Source organism: Magnolia sinica, chromosome 18 (assembly GCF_029962835.1).
Source record: "Magnolia sinica isolate HGM2019 chromosome 18, MsV1, whole genome shotgun sequence".
Taxonomy (NCBI): Eukaryota; Viridiplantae; Streptophyta; class Magnoliopsida; order Magnoliales; family Magnoliaceae; genus Magnolia; species Magnolia sinica.
The window spans coordinates 43,805,624-43,831,438 of NC_080590.1; the positions used below are offsets into that span (position 1 = coordinate 43,805,624).

The window sequence follows — 25,815 nt, forward strand, 5'->3', positions numbered from 1 at the left end:
ATTAGGCAACATGGTGACGTTTAAGCCTCTATCTTGATGGATGACTTGGGAGTATACCTCGTACTCATAAGCCATGGTTTTATGGCATACATGTTCCACAAAAAGAAGGCCGTCATGGTTCATCCACTTGGATATATTCTTTAGAAATAACTCATAGTTCTCATGCGCTGCAAAAACAAATGAGGTTTAAGTACTCCTGGTTCAATCCACATGATTCAAACAATAAGCTTTGATTTTAAGATGAGACAAGATCATTTACATCTGGTAATATAATCTCAACATTTGATAGCTGAAGGTTCCTAAGGGATGAATGTGGAAAGTTATCAGATATAACTTCTTCAATAGGATTCTCTAATTGTATTTAACATGCTTAGAGATTTTTCCTCAACAATCGTATCTTTTTGTAGACAATATAAGGTCCCGTTTGGGTGCCACACTGAAATTGACCAAAATTACTTTTTGCACAATCGCTCATATAAGGTCCTCCAAGAAGCCCTTGGATGGCTGATAATGCATATCTAGTTGTGGTCAACCTAAGTGTACATGGAGTTGATTTTATAAGGATATATTGTCCGTCTAAGAGAGTTGATTTTAGAGACAGAATTGTCCAACTAAGATCTTTGTAATGCTACCAGTAGGTGCAATTGCTACTAGTATCATTCAAGAACAATTCTAAGATGCAAACCATGCATAACAGTATAAGATTTACATATACAATCCAAGGAAGCACATCTACAAACTAATCCACTTTAATATGATTTAAAGTCTTACTTGCATTGCTCCTTTATGAAGTCCCGAGAGATCAAGTCAGTAACAATGGTAATATGACAATTTTTATACTTCAAAGCAACATGTGAAGTAAATGGTCCTTGTCCATAGTCAAGATCAAGGATGGTTTGACTATCTTGTATTTGTGCCCTTTCGCAAATGTATATCAAGCATTGCAATCTCAACCTCATCCAGTGTCATCGATTCCTCTTTAAAGTAACAACAACTGCAAAAATTTGTATATACAATTTGGTTTAGTTTAAAAGAAGGTTAGACAAAACAAAATAACAGAGTTGTTCTAAGCCCATTCACACCATGCATGCGCCAACACATCACATATATTCGAGATTCAATACATCCATCAAAAGGGTACCACCATGTAGATGTCCTATCCAAAGAATCAAGTCAATCCACTAATTAGGCGGGCCATGGTATAAAACTTGGCTGAAAATTTTTCAACGTGCCCACCTATTTCTAATACTGTGGCCAACCTATTGAGTTGATTGGCTGTATTTCTAGTAGAGAAAGTCTAAGTTGAACTCATATGGATGGCCTTTTACATGCACGTGATTAACGAAGCTCCGAAGTCCAAACTAATGAACATTATTGATGGGGACATCAGAAGACCTACTTGAGTATACCAGAGACGGAGATGACCACTCACATAAATACAATTTTCTTTGTGGATGGGAGATGAGTTCCAGATGGGGCCTGCTGGGCCATTTTGAAGACCCCACATGCAGTGGACGTGCAGTAGGAAAACCCCACTTTGGGATGATGCCTGTGGGCTTCTTAGGAGACCATTTTAGTTATAAGATTTCTATTGCATGTCGATCCGACCATTGGATCTTGTTGATTAGGGCATCAGGCAATAATATCTTTTAGATCTGGGCCCATCAAACTCTGATCTTGCTTTCTGTATGTTTTTTTTTTTAATTATTTTTAGGATTTATTTGATGATTGAGATTGATAATAAATATTTTAGCTTTCTTATTTTGGATGATGAGCCACTTCACTTAAGTGAGTGGCATAGTTGTAATTATTCTGAACTTTTAATTCCAAAATTTTAATTATAAAAGCATAAGGGGGGGAGGGGGTGGAGTTCCAACTCTAGTGGTATTATTGAGAAGAAAGAAAAAAGAGAGAAGCTCTCTTGTGTGGAGGAATTTTCCTCCTCGTGTTTTAGGGTTTGTGAGAAACCCTCAATTCCAATTGAAGTGTGGAAGGGTAGAAGCTTGTTTGGTTGTGGATTCCCTAGGGTATATCTTTCATCTTTCTCTTCTTCGAAAGGTATTATTAATTCTTCTTCTCTTGTCTTCCTCTTTTCTATTCCATTACAACCTTTTAAACCCTAAATCCTTTGAATTACTAAAAACCTCATTCCTAAATTTCCATCCATGAATCCAAAACCCTAATGAAAATCTATTTTTTTTTTTTTAAATTTTTGTGAAACTTTCTCCAAACCAGAATTTTGCTTGCATCATTATCTATCCACGCAGTTGTTGTACTACCCACGCAAGATTGGAAGTCCCTACTTCCAAGTGGAGCACTCTTGAACTATTTTATATTTTCATGCACCGCATATGTGAAAACCTAGGATATTCATGTTATAAATATGAATTTCTGAATCTATTATGAGGATATGCTTGATTTTACATGTTGATTGTTGAAATTAATGTGTAATTGATCTCTCATCTTGCATCCTAGGATAGTTTCCGTTATCCTACATCAATTATGAATTGAAATCAACCAAATTTATTGTTACTTTGCTTCCACCTAAAATGATATCAGCTAAAAGCAAGTTTATCAATGACATTCCATTAAGTTTGGAATGAAATACACATTTTAAGCAAGAATACATGCTCATATTATTGCCAATTAATAGTAAAATTTATTATACAAATAATAAGAGTTCAAGTCCCATGAGTTAAGCCAAAAATAAAATGTTCATTTTAATAGAAGAACCAGCCGTCTACTAAACAATATCAACTTACACTACAAGAAAAGGGGGCTTTAGCCTCAGTTCAAAACCGTGGCTAGAAAGGTTAAAAACTGAAGCTAAAACCTTTAGCCTCAGTTTTGCCTCAGTTATCCAAACGAGGTTGAAACCCCCGTGGCTAAATGCTTTAGCCTCAGTTTTAGCAACTGAGGCTAAAATGACATTTATAGCCTCGATTCTTCAAGTGAAGCTAAAAGAATATTTTAGCTTCAATTTTCTCGAAATGAGGCTAAATTAAAATTTTAGCCTCCATTGTTTCCAACTGAGACTAAATCCAAATTTAGCCTCAATTGCCTCTAACCGAAGCTAAAACTATTTTTAACCTCGGTTCTCAACAACCAAGGCTACAACCTTTAGCCATGGGAGTTATAGTCTCAGTTTAGGTAACTGAGGCAAAACCGAGACTAAAGATGAATTTAGCCTTTGTTGTCGTCAACTGAGGCTAAATTCAATTTTTAACATCATTTATTAATAACCGAGGCTAAATCTAGTTTCTATCAACAAAAGCTAACAATATTATAATCAACCAATGATGGAACCTGTGCATGTTTCCTGCATTTAACATCCATCAAGACAACAATCAACACAATACCAACAAAACAATTAATGGTATATTTAAAGTTTTCGAAACAAACAAACTGCCATTGCTGCTGTTGTTGCACATCAATGATTTCTGTCATTGCTGCTGCTGGCTTCATTGAGAGAATTTTTCCTTGGTTGTGTTTTTTTGGGAATTGCACCACAGGGCATTGAGACTGGGACTGTTGGAGGTCTCCTTCTTGAGGAAGCAACATAATATGCTGTTTGGCCATTGATACGAGATATGTACCTATGTTTGCCTAAAAATAGAAACACAAAATTGTAAGAGGATAGACATAAATCAAGAGAGATCATACAAAAGCGTGATATACCCCATAGATTGCACCAAAAGAAATCAAACAAACAGTCTGCGATGAATTTAAAAGAGCAAATAAAAAGGAAAATCAAATGAAAGAATCTAAAGAAAATAGAGCATGAGATTGGATGATCACTGTTTTGGTATCCCTGTTTTGTTGCTGCCTTTGTTTCCTTTTTGTTTCTTAATAAAATCAATTGTCAAAAATAAAAATAAAAACTAAAAAAATTCATGGTTCGCAGCACAGTTTGTTGGTGTAGGCTCAAATAGATTGAAGATTATCAGTAAAAACCATCAAAGATCATGCAATTCAAGCAGGATGAAAGAAGAACGCAAGTATTCCAAGATCAAATAGAAGATGGAAACAAGTATCACTGAAACCCAAAGCTACATCAACCTAATAAAATATCTCATCCACATTTAAATTGGAATACCATCCTTAACTGCTGTCATAGGAGCACTTCATCAAGTTTATTCAATGCACACACCATGGTTCTTCACAAACTTATTGAAGGCATCCAGCAAGGAAATTTAATAAAGTAATAACTAATAAGACAGTAGGACAACTTAAAAATCAGTCAAATTCCAACTCATTGCTCAACCTTATGTATGTCCCTTCACTAATGAATTCCCATTTTTTTTTTCCTTGCTGTTAAAATGTGGAGTTTTTGATCAAAAATTATGGAGAGTGGTGAGTATATTTACCAGGGCCATGTAGCTTGTAAACCTTTCCTGGCCAAGATCTCCATAATAGTAGCCATTTAGCTAATCTGGATTTAGTTGACCTTTGTAAACAATCGTCCTGCAAAATCAGAGCTATCTAGTTCTAGTAAACTCAAAAACTATAACAGCTTCAGAAAATGGAAGAAAAAAACATTACTCGTCTTTGTTGATGTAGGTTTTGAGTGAAATAAGAGCTATCTAGTTCTAGTAAACTCAAACCCACAGTGATGGCCACTCACCCAACTTGTTGTTTCCCAAAATCATGAAGTTTTACCAATAATCCATTTACAAAAAGATTGAATGGCTGATTACAGTGTTCATGTCCATAGGTAAACAATACAAGATTTTTTATTTTTTATTTTAAAAAAAACAACAAAAACAAACTTATTGAGGAGTGCATCAGAAAGACGCTGATGTAACTAACCTTTGCACAAAAATTGCGGGCTTGATTCCAATCTACTTGTTGATACGGGGTCATGTAGAGCTCCTTTCTCAATGACAAAATTAATGGTGTGATTGGACCAACAAACCTCTTCCCATACAAGTACGACATGGGTAGATAAATCATTCGGCAGTGACACCACATCCTTCCTGCGCAGTGAGAAATTGAAGGATTTTACAGGATGCTCTTGTAGACTTAGAAAAGAAAGAAAAGGAAAAAAAATTCTAGAAACTGGGCACTAGCATTACCAATGAAGATGACCCACATCGTTAATCATTGTGGGTGTTTGGTACTGCAATGGATTACTGAAATTAAAGATAACTAAATCAGACTAATTAGGTCTAGCTATGAAAATGACCCATTTTGTCATTTGTTATGGGTGTTTTATACTTATAAAGCCAGGGAGGCTGACCTGCATGACCACATCAATAATCAGCTGTGGGCGGTTGCGTCACTTGAGGAGGTTCCTGAATGGGTGCTTTACTTCCTTGGCCACACGGCTTGCCTCCACAAGCTCCAGGAACTTAGGCTCAACATTGCTGGTTCCACAGATCTTCTTGAGCACTGCCTTCCCTTTTTTGAGGTGGCCAGACTCTATGAGGTTGTTAGGAGTGTCGACAACCAGAATGGAGCCGACGGTCAGGAGGAGGGTTGGGATCCCAGCTAGCCCAAGATGGATTGTGAGTTCCGATCCGCACCACCACCATAATTCGAAATGGGAAATTGGTGGTGGGCCAGATTCGTTGATAAAACAGAACTGAATTAAAATAAAATAAAGAATAAATCGGAAGTGGAACTAGAAAAAGACCTGATTAGCGAAGCCGACTCCACACCCCAGGAAGATCCTTCCTATAATGAGCATGGCAAGGTCCTGGGCAGCTGCATTTAGCACCACACCAATGATGAAGAAAATCCCTGTTTTGATTTTCAGCCCCAGCTGTTTCTGATTTAAGCTGAAGCATGGATACCACGGTTTCTTTTACAGATTTCAATGATTTAGGAATAGTTCCTCCTGCATTGAAGGCCTGTTCAGGGCCTAGTGAATGGACCATGTGACGAAATTCCCACTAATCAACCAATCCTAACCATCCATTTGATGGTTAAAAGTCAAACAGCGATTGGCTCAAATTCCAAAGGGCCAAATTGAAATATCAGTTGGGCCAGCAATTAGGATGGCCTGGATATGTGGTTACCTGTGTAACTTTTTGCTCCGAACACAATTGGGCAAGCAATTGGACAGCCTGGATTGTCATATAACCGTGACATGTGTATGTTGGAAGAGTTACCACCTTTTTTCTTAAAATTGTAGTTAACTATCAAAGGAGTCATCATACATGTCAGAGCTCACAAACATCTTGAAAATGGTAGTTTAGTGAGTCATCTTCCTCGAATGTGACACTCATGCATGGCTATTTATCATTTCAAAATTCACATTAATAAATCAAAGATAATCATCATTTGATTGATGGTTATCAAATGGATGGTTAACAGTGAATGGTTTAAATTCCAAGGCCAAATCAAATGATTAATTTCATGTGGCTGGTGAAATTCTGTTTTATGCTCAAAGCACAATCGGTTAAGTTATTTGTACAATCTAGATTATCATATAACTTTTCCATGTTCTGCTGGAAGAGTTGTTACCATTCTGAACTTGGCAGTTACTCCTCACATGGCACACAAGTTTAAACAGGCTCAAACAAAGAAAAACCTTGAATGTATCTCAGAATTATTCCAAACAACAGTTTAGCTTCTTGGTGGTGATGCTCCAAATTCAAAAATCAGCAGTGTGCTTATTTCATTACCACAATAATTTGTGAAAATGATTAGTATTTTCAGCAAAAACAATGACTAGATGTTTATTATCATTTATTTGTGGGCTCCATGTACCCCACTGGGCATGGATTTAAGTAGCGTTTCAGAATGTGACTCGTCTGGGGACCAAAACCAGTATGACTTGCCCTTTCTTCGTCATACCCATAGACAAACGAATATGCAAATAAAAACTCTACAGAATTATATGATTTTCAGCTCGGTTCTTGAAAATTACCTACATGCACGCTCTCTTTTGCCTACTGCTATTCTGCTTTCTTAAAAATACTAGTTTCGCCTACTTTCTTAGAAATAAACTAAGAAAATGGACATAATCATAAAACCATACAGATTAACTTGAAAATAAATAATTTGGTTTTTTACTATCATCATCCCAAGTATGCTCATCATTAAGGAATAAATATTAGCAGAAAGAAATTGTATTAGACACATACTTGCAATTTTTTGTAGATATACCAAAACGGTCATAATAGAAACAAGAACAGAATCTGCACATATCTATTAAATGTCTGAACAACATACTTTATCTAGGTAGTATTAAGAAATATGATCATACAGAACTAAAACAGTCCAATCAGATATTTGGATTGTTACAACAAAAAGCCTTCTAGTTTTACCTGTGCATATGACAAAACTATTGCAATGCCGACAAGGCTAAAGAAATTTGCTAAGAGAATGTTGAGAACAAATGGGAGAGAATCATCCATAGTATACAGATCTGAAGATAACCTGTAAAATAAAGACTAATATATAAACAAATACACCATATAGGAGTTCTGCTAAGCCCACCCGCACCTTTCCACATGTATCTCTATATGTGGACACGCATGGCAACTTCATGATGTGGAAGTCTAGGCCATGCATCAGGTGGACGTGTGTGTAGATACATGGCTAAGAAGGGCAGATCAACTCATAAGGTGGCCACACGTTTACAAACATAATGGATGGGTTTAAAAAATTGTCAGTGGATAAGATTCACCCATAGATGTGTTACCTGATGAGCTGACAAGGCCGATTTTTGGGCCAGTTCATCTACACAGTGAGCCCCACTGTTTGCATGGTTCAGATGTCTGCTACATGTGCCAGGTTGGCATGTAAGCTGCATGTAGAGAGGTTCATGAGGGCTCACCAAAACCATACAAAAGAGAATGAAGCTTTGAGATGCTATATCCTATTCTGACCTGTTAAGTATCCTTCCACTTGGATTTTGATCAAAAGATATTACAGGTGCATTGATAAGCTTGTTCAGAAGCTTAGTATGCACCTGAACTGCAGCACGTAAACCACCAAACGCAAATGAGAATGCCCTTGCTAAGGTTAAAAGGGAATTTGCAACAGAAAAGATGCAGAGTATAACCTACATCAACAATCACTAATTAGAATGGAAGTATATCTTTAACTGACAAGTCTTGTTATTTCTTGAATTATCAAACATACTGCTTGTTTTTCTTAGCAAGTGAAAACATGCAGAATCTGTGAAGCATGATCTGCCCTGTTCAAATTCTTCTAAACAATGAGGATTTATCGGGTCTGGATGTGCCCGTTCATACAAGTCTCAAACATTGTTTGGTGATCCATGGAACATTTTTGGGTGAACCATACCATTGACCTAATGGGCCCACTGTGGATTAGGAAAATGTTCCAAATTTGAAGTTGAAAAAGTGTTTCTCCAGAAATCACACAATTCGGGTGATCCTATCCATTGTTCAGAGAACTTTTGAGGATGCAAATGGATGGCTAGGAAAACTCCAACCAATGGTCAACATTCGATTGACAGAAGCCTTCCAATTGGTGGCAAAGTTGTTCCAATCAGTAGGGCATGACAAATTAATGGTTGAGACCTTGTATTTCGGTGCATAGATATGTAGATGGAGTGCTTCATAACTTGGATACTTGTTTGGATACATGTATTCCAAGGGAAAAGAAAAGAAAGGTAATGATTTTTTCCATGTTGAGGCATGAATTCCATTATTAGGGGTCATGTTTAGGATAGCAAGTGGAAAACTCATATTTGTTTGACAACGATCACCTAGTTTCTTGCACTAGTAATCTCACAGTTTGCCTACAACATAATTAAGAACAGGAGTTTCAGTTTCAATCAATCTCCATATAATTACAATCATTTAATTGTTTTCATAAGGTATAAGAGAAAATAGATACTTGCCTGAACAAGTAAGTTCATCCACTAGATCCGTCCAATTTCAGTACCTTGAATTTCGAGCTTAAAAAAAAAGGAGAGGTAATGTGTATCAATTGTCTGTTTTTTTTTTTTTTTTTTACCGCTTTGTCATCTCATTTCGGCCTCCGTCTCACATGCAACGCACGTGCCATCCCTAGAAACTGTCATGTAGGAGGCGGCATGCCAGGAAATCCCGTCCTAGTTCGGGCATCTCGATCCATGATGACCGACACCGAAATGATCCACATGAAAACATGGAGTAATCCGATCCATACCTTCTCTTGGAGAAGCCCGTAAAACCTGTCCTGCTCTTCTGGTAGCCAATCCAACGGCTCGATTGTGCTCTTGATCAGGCAATCCAGAAGCTTCTTCCATTTGAGATCAACATTGGGAAAATTCAAGACCTGGAAATGAGCGGCGAGCAGTAAATCGACGGCCACCAGAATGTACACATTCTCCATCTTGAAAACCTCTGATCCGCCAGATCCTTGATTCCCATCAGTAATCGACGGTGTAGAGAAGGATTCTAATGCATCGGTGGGGTCAAACGCGTCCGACGGAGATGAAAATGAGGGTTTTGGACCGCTTTGCAGACGGGACATACAAACGTGAGAGATTGCATGGATTTCAACACAGATTTCGGAGAATTGGGATTTGAAACATACTTTAGAGAGATCAATTTCTTGATTTCCTTCTGTGATTGCTGAGATGAACGAAGAATCGATCGGATCGGCTTCGGATGCAGCTAAGAAAGCTGTATTTAGGGATTTTGTGATGATCTGCGAAAGGGAAAGGGAAATGAGAGAGAGAGAGAGAGAGAGAGAGAGAGAGAGAGAGAGATTTCAAACGCACCTTGTGGGATTTCTCCTTCGATCGACGGATGGCAGCTTTTTGAGGTGTTTGGACAGTAGAAGACTTCATCTTCTGGGCTCGAAAGTTTGAGAGAGTGAGAAAATGAATAGAGGAATTTATACAGGGGAGTTTTATTTTATGCTCCGGTTGCATACGACGCTTGATACGCATGCACTCAGAAACTGTATACTGAGCATACATTAACTCAATTCAAACTATCTACATCGTAGAAATCAGTAACACTAGGTCATAGTCGAGTTTGAACAATCCTGGCCACAGATTCTTGGACACTTATTTGTTGAAACAGGGCCCTTGGATATTTTAAATTCTTAACCGTCCAATAAATGTCCACCAATATAATAGTTGGATAATAGAATAAGCTTAATTTTTGATTGATGATACACCTGAAATTTCATAAATAGTTTGGACCGTTTAATTTTAATTACTTGTATTCCATGTATTATAAGTGTTTGCATATCATTTATGACCCTCTGGACGCGGATCGTGTCCTACCCCAGCCCGTCTCCAGCTAGGAATGGGCAACAACTTTGAGTGACAACCGTGGTATATGGCCTGTAAAAGGGTGGATTTTTTGCCTTAGTTTCTCATCAGCCGAGGCAAAAGGGTAGACTTTTGGCCTCAGTTTGTCACCAACCGAGGCAAAAGGGTAAACTTTTGGCCTCAGTTGCTCACCAATCGAGGCAAAATGACATACTTTTAGCCTCAATTGCTCACTAACTGAGGTAAAAGGGCAGACTTTTAGCCTCAGTTGCTCACTAACCAAGGTAAAAGGGCAGACTTTTGGCCTCAGTTTCTCACTAACCGAGACAAAATGGCAGACTTTTAGCCTCAGTTCTCAACAACCGAGGCAAAAGGGTAGACTTTTGGCCTCAGTTCTCAACAACTGAGGTAAAAGAGTAGACCTTTGGCCTCAGTTTTTCACCAACCGAGGCAAAAAGGTAAACTTTTGGCTTCAGTTGTTCACCAACCGAGGAAAAAGGGCAGACTTTTGGCTTCAGTTTTCAACAACCGAGGCAAAAGGACAGACTTTTGGCCTTAGTTGCTCACCAACTGAGGCAAAATGATAGACTTTTGGCTTCAGTTTCTCACCAACCGAGGCAAAAGGACAGACTTTTAGCCTCAGTTTTCAACAACCGAGGCAAAAGGGCAGACTTTTAGCCTCGATTGCTCACCAACCGAGGCAAAAGGGCAGACTTTTGGCCTCAGTTTCTCACCAACCAAGGCAAAAGGGCAAACTTTTAGCCTCAGTTTCTCACCAACCGAGGCAAAAGGGCATACTTTTGGCCTCAGTTTTCAATAACCGAGGCAAAAGGGTAGAATTTTGGTCTCACTTGCTCACCAACCGAAGCAAAAGAGTAGACTTTTGGCCTCAATTTCTCACCAACCGAGACAAAAGGGCAAACTTTTAGCCTTAATTTTCAACAACCGAGGCAAAAGGGCAGACTTTTGGCCTCAATTTCTCATCAACCGAGGCAAAAGGGCAAACTTTTGGCCTCATTTTTCAACAACCGAGGTAAAAGGGAAGACTTTTAGCCTCAGTTGCTCACTAACCGAAGCAAAAGGGCAGCCTTTTGGCCTCTATTTCTCACCAACCGAGATAAAATGACAGACTTTTAGCCTCGATTTCTCATCAACCGAGGCAAAAAGTGAATTTTTAACCTCAGTTCCATTACAACCGAGGCTAAAAACCATATTTAGCCTCCTTTTTTTGAACCGAGGCTAAAAAATTGAGGCTAAAGGCCTACTTTCCTGTAGTGTTACCTAAAATTAGGCTTGCTAATGGACGTGTTCCATTGATTTCAGAATTCAACCAATAGAAATGCTCATCTGACCAACTTGTCATGCATAAAGAATATCCAGCCCATGAAAGGGTGGGCCAGACAATGATGATCAACCTGCTACAAAAGCATGCCAATCCACATTGGGTGGGCCAGCTGAATCATATCTATTGATTTTGATGTTTTGTTCCACCTGATGAGTGGGTCGGCCTCATTTTCATATCCGGTGATTATCATGGTGTGGCCCACCTGTATAACAGATTGGATATTCTACATATTGAGACATGTTAGCAGGAAAGAAATGGTCACATGTAAAAGTTCACATGGTCGTTCACATACCGTGCTGTATGTGATAATTTTTCTGTGATCAATAATTGAATTCCATACTTGTTGCCCAACCAAATTGTATGCTTGGCAGAAAAATAGTGCTTCAATACAATATTTCCTCCATTAATTATGATGAAAAACTTACAATTATACATACTTCAAAGCCTAGACTGAGTTGGGCTATCATCCTCTCCATTTCCTGTTTCCTTTAAATGTGGCAATAATTAAGCACATTGCAATGAAACACACAAGAAGTGACAGAAATGCACAACATTTTCTTTAGAATAAAAATAATCTACTTAGAAAATCACTAAAAATTTACCTAAAGTTGGAGGATAACTCTAACCAAGAGTTTTTGGGGTGCCACTTGCCAATCATTTCCCCTCAATTTTCTCTAAAATAGGGACTGGATCTGTAAGTGATGCAGGCAGCATCTAGTCCAGCTATCATCTGCAGTCAAATTCCATCTAGCCTGCTACCAGCCCATCCAATGGCCCCACCTTTCTCTAACAGATCATGAAGCCAAACATGCCCAAGTACCCCAAGCCTTTGTGCCAAGATTTTTATTGGTTTCAGTTTTAGAAACTCCCCTCTTCTTAGAGGAACATATACCAGGTTATTTCCTATTGGTTACTAGGACATAAACTCTAATATGATTGGTTAAATCCATGTAGAACATTATTATTGGTTGGTTTTCTTTACAAAAGTGATGCAGGGACATGTGATGACCTAATCCTAGATGCATGTATAATCAGGTTAAAGAATATTCAAATAAATACATTAATCAACTAACCGTTTCCAATCAAAGGGATTAGGTAAATCTTAATACAAAGATGAGGTCATTCCGTCAGGATCATGCCCCTTAGTATAAAATCACGTAAACATTAAAAAGGGAGGACCTATAGATATGAAGATATCCCAGATATAGTATAAGTCAGTCCACGGTCAAGTTTGGATTTGATTCTACTGACTAACCATCCCTCTTTTCCGTTCAAACCAAAATGGAGATATCTAGATAAGAACGAAAGGAGTGAAGAATAAAGGGTTTGAGATGAAGAAAGTACATGCCCTTTGTTATCAAAAGAAAAAAAGGTGTATGATTCTTACCTTTTCCTGCACCTCGAAGATCTAGAAAGAAGGAAACCTGAAATCGGGTGGAATCCCGAAACCCTAATCTCTTGATAAAAAAAGGAAGAAAAGATACAAATTTTTATTCATTTAATAATAATTAAAATTGAGCTTCTCACAATATATATAAACTATGGAAAAAGTAAAAGTGCACTAAAGCCCCTGAAAATTAGAAAAATAACAAAAAAATGAAAAAAATAAAGAAAGTGCAATAAAGCCCCTAAAACAAGAAAAAAGAACAAAAAACGTTTAAAACTAAAACACTCGTATGGTAGGGAGTGAAATCCGACCCATGGATCTGTGGTCAGGGTGCGGTCATGCCGCTCCTACACTTGTAGCTCATCAGAAAGTGGGTCCGATGGACCCAGCGTCTATCCACATTAACTCCTTCACTCCCGTACTCTGTCGGCGATGCCTCCTCCTCTGGTACACTCTAAAGGGTGCACCATTGATGTCCGCATAAAAAAGAAACCCTCTATGTAGAGATAGGGAGAATTATTATTTTTTTCTTTTTCTTCTGAAATCTACTAGCACTGTGTGATTTCTAGGACTTAAACTATAATATGATTGGTTAAATCCATGTATAACATTATTATTGCTTGGTTTTATCTAGAAATGAAGCTCTTTAAGTAGCAATAGGGAGAGTTGATGTTTTTTTTTTTCTTGAAATTTACTAGCGCTTTATGCTTGATTGTGAGATTGAGATTGTCACATCCCTAAATCTAGTGTCGGTAATCCGTGATTATTATACACCAAATTTTGGTTGACAGCCTCCATAGAACTCTGATTTTTGGGCTTCCAACTATTGCATACTAAGTCCCATAAGCGGGGCTCTACAAGGAGGATTTCTGAAAGTAAAGAGGACAAACACGTATCATTTCTCAAAATTTCATCATATTCAACATGTGTTACTGTATACAACTGAGCACATCAAGGCAAAACCAAAACATAAACCATGTTATATTTACTATACCTGATGTACATATACGGGGTACTACAAAAAATATATACACTACTATGTACAAAACAAACAGGACAACTGGAGTCTGTAACCTCTACTCCTGCAGCTCCCTACTCTCACCTATAAAAAACACAAAGGAAACCTTAAGCTACTAAGCCCAGTGAGTGTGTGTGTAGTGAAAATGCATGTTTCATGTCATGCTCATATAATGCACAGGCCTACTGGGCCGATAACAATAAAATAAAGATACAATGCATTATGCCACTTTTCATGTTCCAAATCATTTTTTATTTATATCAATTTTTCGTTACGGAGGTGGGACTTCTACCCACTTGTAACATACATACTCTTTTAACATTTCCATAACTTTTCACATTTCCCAATTGGATCACCAAGGTCTGAAACAGAGGTGGGACTCGCATATGATTGCTACCCACTTACACAAGCTTTTCCACCGTGGTCAACTATAGAGGTGGGATTACATAATTCATGGGCCAAACTAGTCTAACCCACTTGTGTTGAACCTCACTATCTGCCTAACAGCGAGAAGTCACAAGTCGCCTGACAAAACGATGACAGACAATTTACGAGCTCTTCACACACAACCTATCTTTGCTTGCCCATAAGTAGGTCAGGTCAAACCTCTCAACTAATCGACACGTGTCGGTGGGAGTTGCCACTTACTTTGGTATTTCGACATTCCAGCGCTCTGTTCTTTCACCTGGTCTAGGCATTGGTTGCTCCCAATGGTACCAATCGGGGTTTAGGGACTTTCACCTAGGGACTCTTTAATCATGTCCTGTTGAATTACACATTTTCGGTGTGGTGTCCAACTCAAGTCATAAAAAGTATATTTCATTGCATTTATAATCACTGCATGCATAAGTCCACACACAATCATAATATATCATGTTTTTCAAGGCAAGCATAGGATGACCTTCCTCATGTGGTCTCCTCATGAATTTAAGTTCCTCTAGGGGTCTCATGTAATGCGTCTTATATCTAGACGGTTCACATACTAATCATAAACACATCGTGTGTCGCAACACAATCCACTATGATCACCATACTATGATATGAATCATTCACTCTCAATCATACAATGATACAACAACTATGAACCATGCATATGATATGCACATGACTTAGCCAATCTAAATCCAACCTGGGATTCATTCCGCTATAAGACTTCATGCCACAAGCATGCTTTTTCTCAAGAGTTAGCTATACTAAAAGGAGGAAGGACAACTCTTTCAAACGTTTTGTCAAACAGGTAGCGGGCAGACTTTGTAAGGGACAAAGATGGAAACCAATGGAAATACTTATGAATTTAAACAAAACTAAAGCATATGAATCCCTTGGGTGTGGGCCACATGGATGACTTAATTGATGGTGGAGATGGGGCCATGATGGGTTGATCTTGCATAGCTTCTCCCATGGCCCTTTTTCTCAAGTTCATCTCTATCCTCCAATCTTCCATCAATAGCCTAACCAACTAAATTAGAAAATCCAGCATCATAGACATTAGTGGGGCAATTCAAAGCTCTCTCTCTCTCTCAATAACCGTGGACTAGAAAATCTATTCTTTTATAGGGCTTTCATGTAATCTAACGCACATATATGCGTGCTCCTAATCTATGCACTCACGTATAGCAATCAGAGGATTGGATTTCAAACTTGGCTTCTACTTCCTTTTCTTCTTATTCTTCTTCTAACTTCCAAACTTAAGCTACTCTTTTTGTTTTTTAGTCTCTACACTCACCTTAGGCTCCCCATGACGTAAGGAAGAGAGTGCTGGAAATGGGTTGTTGAAAGAGGGTTTTTATGTTTATGGACTTGAAAATGGTTTTAAAATTAACTTTTGTCTAAAAAGAAGGGTTGAGGGGTGTTTTGTGATGTTTTTGAGAAGTTTAAGCTTATGGTAACAATAGAAAAATGTTATTTAAGTGATTTGAAATAAAGCATTCCAAGGATTTTAAAAAAATCGAGGTCATTTGAGTTATTTTATCAAAATATACACCATGTTTTGATCCTGGGATCCTACAAGGAGGATTTTCAACATAAATATGTTTCATAAGAAGTATAACCCACAAACAACAACCAACAACATCATCACATTTCCACTATAATAAAAAACTTTGAGTGCAATGCCTAAGAGAAATACAATAACAATATCAGAAGATCTAAAAGGTAACTGCATGCTCCAATTTCAATGTTGGTGAGGCATCCTAGCGTCACCTGCATGCAACGATCATGCATAAGCTTATAGAAAGCTTAGAGGGTAGTGTAAGTGTGTGCGCAATATATGTGCCAAGTATGCAATACCAGAGTAACGCGAAATATGCTAGCAAGTCCATGAATGGAAAGATGCTGACAAGTCCATGAATGAGAGGGTGCTGGCAAAATCCATGAATGTTATCCACCATAACAAGGCTATGCGATGCAGGGCCTACCTGGCCAAATGTTATATGCGAGATGCAACTCAAGCATACCAATCCTCATTTGAATCCACATAATAATATAGCTCATCTCTAGAATATCACCGGGGTCTAGTACACTCCAAACCAGATTGCCGCCCCATCACACGCAATAAGGTGAGTGGAAGAGACCTCACTATCTGCCTTGCCAATAGTCTGCCAATATCTACCCTGCACATTGATAGCGGACCCATTCCTTGAGCTGGTCAAACTCAGCCTAGCTTTGCCCCCTCCTCTCGAGAGGGTAAGGCCGCACCCCTTTCCAACTGACCACGACACAGTGAGAAGCGCGGCCTCCTGGTATTCGGCACTTAGTGCTTATGCATTCACTCAGTGTAGGCATTGAAGCAACCTTCTGATACCATAAGGGTTTAGGAAATTTCACCCAGGGACATCTATTGCACCCCATGTATAGAAAAGATTTCCAGTGTCTAATCCTACCATCCATGATATGCCTGTGGAGGCTACGGCCCTGATGTCGCTAGGGCGTAGAGTAATTATGTCATACAAATGCGAGATGTATGAGTCACACTAATCCGTCATGCAGCAATCCTGTGTGTATTTCGCGCTCATGTGGGCAACTCCTATCAGGGAGTCATGTGCATATCTATTCATAACTTACAATCCGGGTGTCATATTAAGATGTTGTTTTCGCCAGTAATTCCGTAACTCGACCACGGTCACAATGGTTAGGTTCTCAGACTTAATGGATTTTGAAAACTTGATGATGGCCCACCTCCAGATAAAATAAGGATATAGTTGTCATTTCTCAGGTTGTTTAATTTTAAGTCCGTATATTAAAATTCAGACATCGGGTTGAAATGCGGCTTGCAGCTATCTAGTGTACGAACCAGATTCCAGGGCCTTGGGTCTTACAGAGATCCTTCTACTTGAACCACTCATGGAAGTCCTAGTTTCCAGGTTTTGCATGCACTTCTCTTAGCTGCTCTCAATTTGTCGGAATCTAGCCCGAGCACTGCTGATTCATCATCAAGTTACTCACAAAATTGTGGAGTTTGTTTATCTATCGATAATTACCACCATTGATAATTGTCATCATTGCAAAAGTCCATGCGTGTCCCATCAATGATATAAACAACTATCATCAGCAAGCGCTCGTTGGGAAGTCAACAGTTCACGTTCATCTCACTTTTGTTACCATTTTAAAGAACTAAATGTCGTGGTACTTCATGGGAGCATGGACATGTTATGGTACTTTGACATGAACGTATGAATCATGCATACATACCAAATGTTAACACTTGTGTGAGAGGTGGTAAATCACTGCCTCCCCAAATTCATTTAACATCGCGTGAGGGTTGTCTTGGCAGGTCTTTGGAAAATTTGAAATTAACTCATTTTAAGGTGGCACCCAAACATGCCTTTAGATTTTGAGAAACAATTTCATTTCCAAAGTGATGTAGACATCAATGGTGCACCATTTAGAGTGTACCAGAGGAGGAGGCGTCACCGACAGAGTACTAGAATGGAGGAGTTGATGTGGATGGACGTTGGGTCCATCGGATCCATTTTATGACGTGGTACAAGTGTAGGAGCGGCATGACCACACCTTGACTATAGATCCATGGGTCGGATTTCACACCCCACTACATGGGTGTTTTAGTTTTAGGTACTTTTGTTCTTTTCCTTATTTAATGGCCTTTATTACACTTTCTTTAACCCATTTTCTGACGCGCTAAGAGTGCAGGAGCAGCATGGCCGCATCCTGACCATAGATCCATGGTCGGATTTCACACCAAGGTGTCCTGTATCGATATCAGTTGGCATAACGGTGCCTTCCGAAATCGATACGGATACGGGGGTGTAACGGCGATACGAGGGCGTAACGGCGTAAAATTTTTTTTTTACCAAAAATATATGGATGAAATCTGAAATATTCTAAGCATTCCAAATATGCATTCATTTATAAATTAGAACATGTTTATGGTGGTGTAACGATCCACTCTTTGGTGAGAAGTTGTATCGGATTGTCTGATGAATTTATAAACTAGATAACTTGAATTTGACTACAAAATTCATATATTTAATTTTCTAACTATCTACTATCAATGATAGATATATTAGAATGAATGTAATATGAAAATATCTTACATTAAGTGTTTGTAATTATTTTTGAGGAATTTCTTGAACATACCTGTGCACGTGACTATGATTCCTGTCTATGACTTGTCATCCTCAAGTCAAGAATATTAATAAAAAAAAATTAGTAGTGTGTGATATATACTCCCTTGCAACTTGATTAAGGATTACTTGATTGGTTGTGAGGGGAGCTATTTTAAATACAAGTTCGGCAGTGTTAAGTGTGTGCATGGCTTCTTGCAATAATACTGCTGTGAGCTATCTGCTGTATATACATACCTTAATACAAATATATATTCACAATCATAAGTCACCACCAAAATGAAAATCTATTTTTTTGTGGTTGCTCGACCTCTACATCATCATCATCGTCACCATCAGGCTAAGGCTATCCAATAGGTGTAGGTGCTGCATATCCATAATATCCAGTGCCAAAAGGAAAACTAGATCAACGAAACCAGAGGATGACTGATTCTGACTAGGCAACGACTCTGACCCCGGGTAAGAATATCCACCAGTGCCCGTCGAATAGCCATACTAGTGCCCATACTCAGGCTGTTGAGAATCTTGAGATTGAGAGTGCGTCTGCTATGATGAGTAACTTGGATTTGGATCTGGATATCTATAATCATATGGATATTGATTGGGAGGGCTACTCCAACATGAATGTGATGGAAGAGGCTCAGTATAACCATCATAATCATAATCCAATTGACCATAAGAATATCCATCATAATAACCAAGACCATAAGCCTGCTGATGTTCCGGACCTCCCGAACTCGATGCACCACTAGATGTACCCTCCTCCTGCTGGTTGTATTGTAACTCAGTACACTCATAAGTCCGACCTCATGTACCACCTCGTCGATGTTCATCGGCCTCGCGATCTGTAGACGACTGTATAGGGCGCTGAGCAACACCGGAAGTGCCAGCACTAGGGGTAGGGGGGTCATCGTCACCATTATTCGACACGGTCACGCTACCACTGCTCGTACTCTTTTGTTGATCTTGAGTCGTACCCGTACCTTGCATAAACGCTGCCCCTCTTACTAAGTCCAATACATTCGCACGACTCTCTTATTGCGCTCTACGTATTTCTGGGTCATCAATTTCCAATTCTTCACTATCCTCTTCATTTTGCTTTTCCCTTGTTTTCAACCAGGGTAGAAGCGGGTCATCCTCATCATAAATATTGTCCAAGTTGGACAATAGTCTCTGTCATCGACATCTGTAATGCTCCTACGATGTCGTCGCATTCTTAGTTTTATATTGTAGTGCATGAAGACAAGTCTATTTAATGTTCTAGTCTGTAATCTATTCCTATTCTTTGAATGAATAAGCGCAAAACAACTCCAATTCCTTTCGCAGCTAGATGAAGATGTTGTTTGGCTTAAAACTTTTACTGTAATTTTTTGGAGAGCTTTCGTACTCTCTCCGAAATTAATCCACCATTTGGCCGGTTACAATCTAGATACTACATGTTGTGCAAAAATATCTCCAAAGCTAGTAAGGCAATTTTCAAATTATCTAATTCATTCAACGCCTTTATTTGCAGATCTATGTCAAGCTCTAATCTCTTTATCACATTTTTTAGCCCAACACGAACTTCATCATCTTCAACAAATGATTGTGCATATCTATACCTAGGATTTTGATAGTAACCTGCTGCATGAAGATCATGATGGAGTTGTTTTGTCCATCTCTTGTCAATCATCCTCCAATAAGGCTCTCAGTTTCTACAATCATGTTGAATTGCCAACTTTGCTTTATCCATGACATCGTATAGGAAGCCCATGGTAGGTGTTTCGTCTGTTTCAACAAGACAAAGTACCCTCATTAGTGGCTCCATCACCTTTAGGATCGACTTGACCCTCTTTCAATATTTGTTGTCCCGTATAGTGTTCACAACTTCAACCGGTGTCCCTGATGTCTTCTTCCCATATTTTATGTTGAGCCATTCGTGGGAAGCTAACATCTCACTCAACTCTCCCTATGCTGGAATAAAGTCTCCAATGCTATAAAGTTTGTTGCGAATCTAGTTGCCGCAAGCCTCAACAACTCTCGTCCTTTCGTGAACTTTCTCATTATTGCGACTACTTGATTATGGTTGTAAATAAACGCCGTTACTTCTCTTGCCCTTTCGATTATTTCCTTAACATTCTTCTTCTTCACAATATCTTCCAATATAAGATCAATACAATGGGTAGCACATGGTGACCAGAAAAGATATTTTCTCTTATTCATCAACATATGTCCTGCAAGCTTATATGATGCTTCATTATCGTCACAATCTACACTAATTCTCCTCTCCAATCTCTTCTACAACTTTATCCATTAGTTTAGTAATATAATTAGAATCTTTTATTACTTCTGAGGCATCAATTGACTTATGGTATATAGTTCCTAAGTGACAATACACCATGAAGTTGATCATGCTGCGTCTGGTTGGGCCAGTCCAACATTACACATGATCATTCATCCTTTCGCTTACCATACAGGTTTAAAGGTAGCCACGTATGCTTTCACATCCGTATACTCTTCATATGTCCATTTTCTTCTAATCTCCTTAGCCATGGGAGCTTTTATTCCTTCACATGCTTCTGCTACTGCATCAATTATCACCTGCCAATATAGAGAATTGGCCGCGTTTGGAGGTATGTTGGCATGTATAAATAACTTTGCTGCTGCTCTACCTAATTTCTCAACGGAAGTTCTACTCCACATTTGTTTTATCTTCTTTTGTTTAGTTGATTCTTTCCTAAACTGGATTAGATCAATAGAGGGTTTCCTATGCTCATTTACTACTTCATCTAAAAGTATAGGGGCATCACGTGAAGATGTCTGTCGTCGGCCCCCAAACACACGTCGTAACCAATCAAACCTACCCCCCCCCAGCCCCACCTGCAAAAGCAGTAGCACTTCCAGTTGCACTCACACTCCCACTGCCCCCCTGTATCACACACTGACCCATGTGTGCCAAACATGCGGCAACGTTCTTCCTCTTCACGAGATAGACGCAAGCTCTCTCTCCTAACTATAGTTACTTCCCGATCTGAATCTTCATCAGAATCAATAATATCTACATCACGAATGCCCATATATTCAGGACCAAACACCTCCTGTCGAGCTGTGTCCAAAACATCATCTTTCTTCTTTTGTACAGTAACATGTTTACCCTTCGACTCATCCAGACTAGCTTGCATTAAATGCATTATCTCTTTCGGTACTCTAGTACATGCCGCAACTTGACCCTTTCGATGTGCTAAATATTATTTGAGATGGGTAATTCCACCAGTCACTATTCTATCACAATACTTGCACCTCATTTGGTGCCTAGTACCACCAACCCTCTTATAATGTTGTCATCCAATATCCTCACTTACTTGTTATTGGCTAGACCCAGACATTTCTTTATGTTTAGATAGATACTAGATAATTAGATATAGATTAGAGTATGAGTGTATGACCTATGTCAATAAAGATGATTTTATGTTCTAACTAAACCCTAAGAAGCTCCAAAACTGGTCTAATATAAGCAAATAAAAATATAAAGTCACTAATTCGAAAATAGAAAAAAATATAAAATGGCACCCCAAATCTGTAAAATACACATTAACATGTTCTACTATGATTAATATATCATATGACATGATTAAAACAACAAAACAATCATTAAAAATTAATTTTTAGAATTTTAAAAAAAGGGCCAAAATTAATGCGTAAATAGAAAAAAATATTAAAAAAATATAAAATGGCACCCCAAATCTGTAAAATGCATATTAACATATTCTACTATGATTAGCACATCATATGACATGATTAAAACAGCAAAACAATCATTAAAAATTGATTTTTCAAATTTTTTAAAAAAGGGCTAAAATTAATGCGTAAATAGAAAAAATAAATAAAAAAATATAAAATGGCACCCCAAATCTATAAAATGTACATTAACATTTCCACTATGATTAACACATCATATGACATGATTAAAACAGCAAAACAATCATTAAAAATTGATTTTTTGAATTTTAAAAAAAAGGGCCTAAATTAATACATAAATAGAAAAAAATATAAAATGACACCCCAAATCTGTAAAATACATATTAAAATGTTATACTATGATTAACACATCATATGATATGATTAAAATAGCAAAAAAATATTAAAAATTGATTTTTCAAAATTTTTAAAAAATGGTCAAAATTAATGCGTAAATAGAAAAAAATATATAAAAAAATATAAAATAGCACCCCAAATCTGTAAAATGCATATTAACATGTTCTAATATGATTAAAACATCATATGGCATGATTAAAATAGTAAAAAAATCATTAAAAATTGATTTTTCAAATTTTTAAAAAAAGGGCCAAAATTAATGCGTAAATAGAAAAAATATAAAAAATATATAAAATGGCACCCCAAATCTGTAAAATGCACATTAACATGTTCTACTATAATTAACACATCATATGGCATGATTAAAATAGCAAAACAATCATTAAAAATTGATTTTTTGAATTTTTTTTTAAAAAAGGGCCAAAATTAATGCGTAAATAGAAAAAAAATATAAAAAAATATAAAATGGCACCCCAAATCTGTAAAATGCATATTAACATGTTATACTATGATTAACACATCATATGGCTTGATTAAAATAGCAAAATATATTTAAAAAAAAAGTATAAATTCCTATTTTTGATGAATTTTTGAAAAATGGCCCACCGAGCTTCGATTCAAGAAAATCCGTAATATAATATGTTTTTATCTCAAATACCAAGCTAAGATTAGTTGAAATTAGTAGTAGAAGGATTGAGTGAGAGTTTGGAAGCAAATGATTTCAAAAAAAATGAAAAAATGGAGCTAAAAAAGGTAAAAAAAGTTACCGTTATTTGACTGTTACGGGCTAGCTGTTACGGGTCAGTAACGGTCGTTACGCCCGTAACGGGCCCGTAACAGCCGTTATGGGTGCAAAAATGGGACATCGCCGATATGGCCCCGAAATGCGTAACGGGTCCCACCGTTACCGATACGTATCAGCCGTTACAGCCGATACATATCCGATTTGGGATACCTTGTTTCACACCCTACCACATGAGTGTTTTAGTTTTAGGCATTTTTATTTTTTTCCTTATTTCATGCGCTTTATTACACTTTCTTTACTTTTCATCTTTTTTTTTGTTATTTTTCTTATTTTCAGGAGCTTTAGTGCACTTTTACTTTTTCCATGGCTTATATATACGTTGTGAGAAACCCTATTTTCATTATTATTGAATGAATAGAAATTCTTCTCTTTTCTTCCTCTTTATTTAATATATTAGGGTTTTAGGATTGACCCTTGGGTGTTAAGGATTCCACCCCAATTTCAGATTTCCTTCTTTCTAAATTTCGAAGTGCAGGAAAAGGTAAGAATCATCCTCCTTTTCTTTTGACGACAAAATGACCTAAACTTTCTTCATCTCGAACCTTTCATTATTCACCTCTTTCATTCTTCTCTAAATATCTCATTTCTAGTTTGAACGGAAAAGATGGATGGTTAGTCAGTAGAATCAGATCCAAATTTGACTGTGGACTGACTTATCCTAAATCTGGGATATTCTCATATCCTTAGGTCCTCCCTTTTTACTGTTTACGTGATTTTTTGCAAAGGGGCATGATCATAACGGAATGACCTCATCTTTGTTTTGAAGTTTACTTAATCCCTTTGACTGGAAACGGTTAGTTAATTGGTGCATTCTTTAACTTGATTATACATGCATCTAAGATTAGGTCATTACATGTCCCTGCATCACAAAGTAACCATGATCATTGTAAATTCAGAAGTGCAATGGGTAGGTATCGCTAGGAATTCAACAATTAGTGTTGTTAGAGTAATAAGCCACGAAGCAAGGGTTCTTGCAGGGAATAGCAACTACAACCCAACATGGGCACAACCATCCAACGCCATTGCAGAGCAGAATGCAGAGGAAGATGTTGCAGCAACCAGCATTGCGTGCCAAGAGAGAGGTGAGCAAACACTCAAAATCCAACAGCTATGATTGTTCTTGCAAATGGCCAGCAGGATATGCAGACTATGGGAGTTTGCAACGGACAACATTGGATAGGAATACATCCACCGAAGATATTGGGCACCTATTCTGCTCAGGAAATTTGGCCAAGGTAGTATTGTTTCATTTCAATAGAGGATTTAGGATTGTTTACTTAGCTAATGGTGCAAGCCCATGACGCACCATAGAGATAGCATGTGCTGAATTTGGACTGTTTATTTATAAATTTGGATCCTAAATATCAAAAGGTACACTTTACTATTTGTGGGAAATATGGCAGGATCTGATTATGATATGGGGCTGATTTAAAGATGTGAATGATGATGTGATTGAAGATTTTAAGGATTTGATGGATGATTTGGGGTTGATTTAAAGATGTGATTGACGATATTATTGAAGATTTAGAAGATTATTTCCTAGATTTGCTTTTACTATTATTAGGATTTACCATCTTTGATTTGAAATCAATCTCTTGGTCAAGGTATGCAAAATCGGTTACGTATCGTCTCTAACAGCTACTCAACCTTGCGTGGTGGTGACTAAAACAGTTCACTAATCGAATGCGATGTGTGTGCAAGATAGACCAATGTTCAAGTGTATTACTGTGGCAAGCTAACCAACGAGGTATACACTGTGTGTACAAGTTAGATTCTTGCTCAAGTGTACATGTGTAACAAACTAGACAATGGTGCATGCACAAGTGTGTGCAAATTAAACCTCTTATTGAATGGGGAATCTTGTGCAGACTAACCCTTTACTAAAGTAACAAATCACGTGTAACCCACCATTTGATAACATGTTTCCTTGAAAGAACTTTCTCTTGAATTATGCATAGGAACTCATCCATGTACAGCTTGAAATGGTTTAAAATTGTGAACTCATGTGGATAGTTACAACTTTGAAATGGTTCGAATTTGTGAGCTCATGTGGATAGTTAAAACATTGAGAAGATTCAGATTTGTGATCTCATATGAATGGTTTAAACCTTGAGATGGTTCGGAATGGTGAACTCATGTACCATGCATGTGGATAGTTAGAACCACATGAATGTTTTGGGAATACCGAAAAATTCAGGAGGAACAATTGAGTCCTCTAGGTTGAAAAATCCGTAAAGCCAAATAGAAGAGAACATTGAGGGGTTCCTTGGGTGAGAGTCCCTAAACCCCACTTGGTACTAATTAGGACCTCCATTGTCGGGCTGAGTGGGGTGAGCACAAGTTGCAAGCAGTCCCCACTGCTGAGGTTGGATGAAGAATAGGTGTAACGTGCCTATAACATATGTTGCAGTAAA

The 25,815-nt window shown here is 37.9% G+C and overlaps 2 protein-coding genes across 2 annotated transcripts in view; both read right to left on the reverse strand.

Annotated features, from left to right (window-relative positions):
- Positions 1-830: 830 nt before the first annotated feature.
- Positions 831-25,815, reverse strand: part of LOC131232848 (aminopeptidase M1-like) — a 91,830-nt gene continuing 66,845 nt past the window's right edge. Inside the window, exon 18 of the mRNA XM_058229340.1 lies at positions 831-994. Within this exon, the coding sequence (XP_058085323.1) occupies positions 980-994 (15 nt within the window). The 3' untranslated portion in view covers positions 831-979. The remainder of the gene's footprint in view (positions 995-25,815) is intronic.
- On the reverse strand, positions 8,863-10,308 carry LOC131232849 (uncharacterized). Its single transcript, XM_058229343.1, has 2 exons — positions 9,689-10,308; positions 8,863-9,615 (listed from the first exon to the last, which is right to left on the reverse strand). The coding sequence occupies exons 1-2, from the start codon at positions 9,887-9,889 to the stop codon at positions 9,001-9,003; spliced, it is 816 nt and encodes a 271-aa protein (XP_058085326.1). The 5' UTR covers positions 9,890-10,308; the 3' UTR covers positions 8,863-9,000.

What these genes read in the sequence shown, in the direction of transcription:
- LOC131232849 (XM_058229343.1), bottom strand. Translation starts at nt 9,889, where the DNA reads ATGTATGCTCAGTATACAGTTTCTGAGTGCATGCGTATCAAGCGTCGT. An exon ending in CGAAGGAGAAATCCCACAAG is followed by an intron (nt 9,616 to 9,688) that starts GTGCGTTTGAAA and finishes TCCCTTTCGCAG; the next exon opens with ATCATCACAAAATCCCTAAA.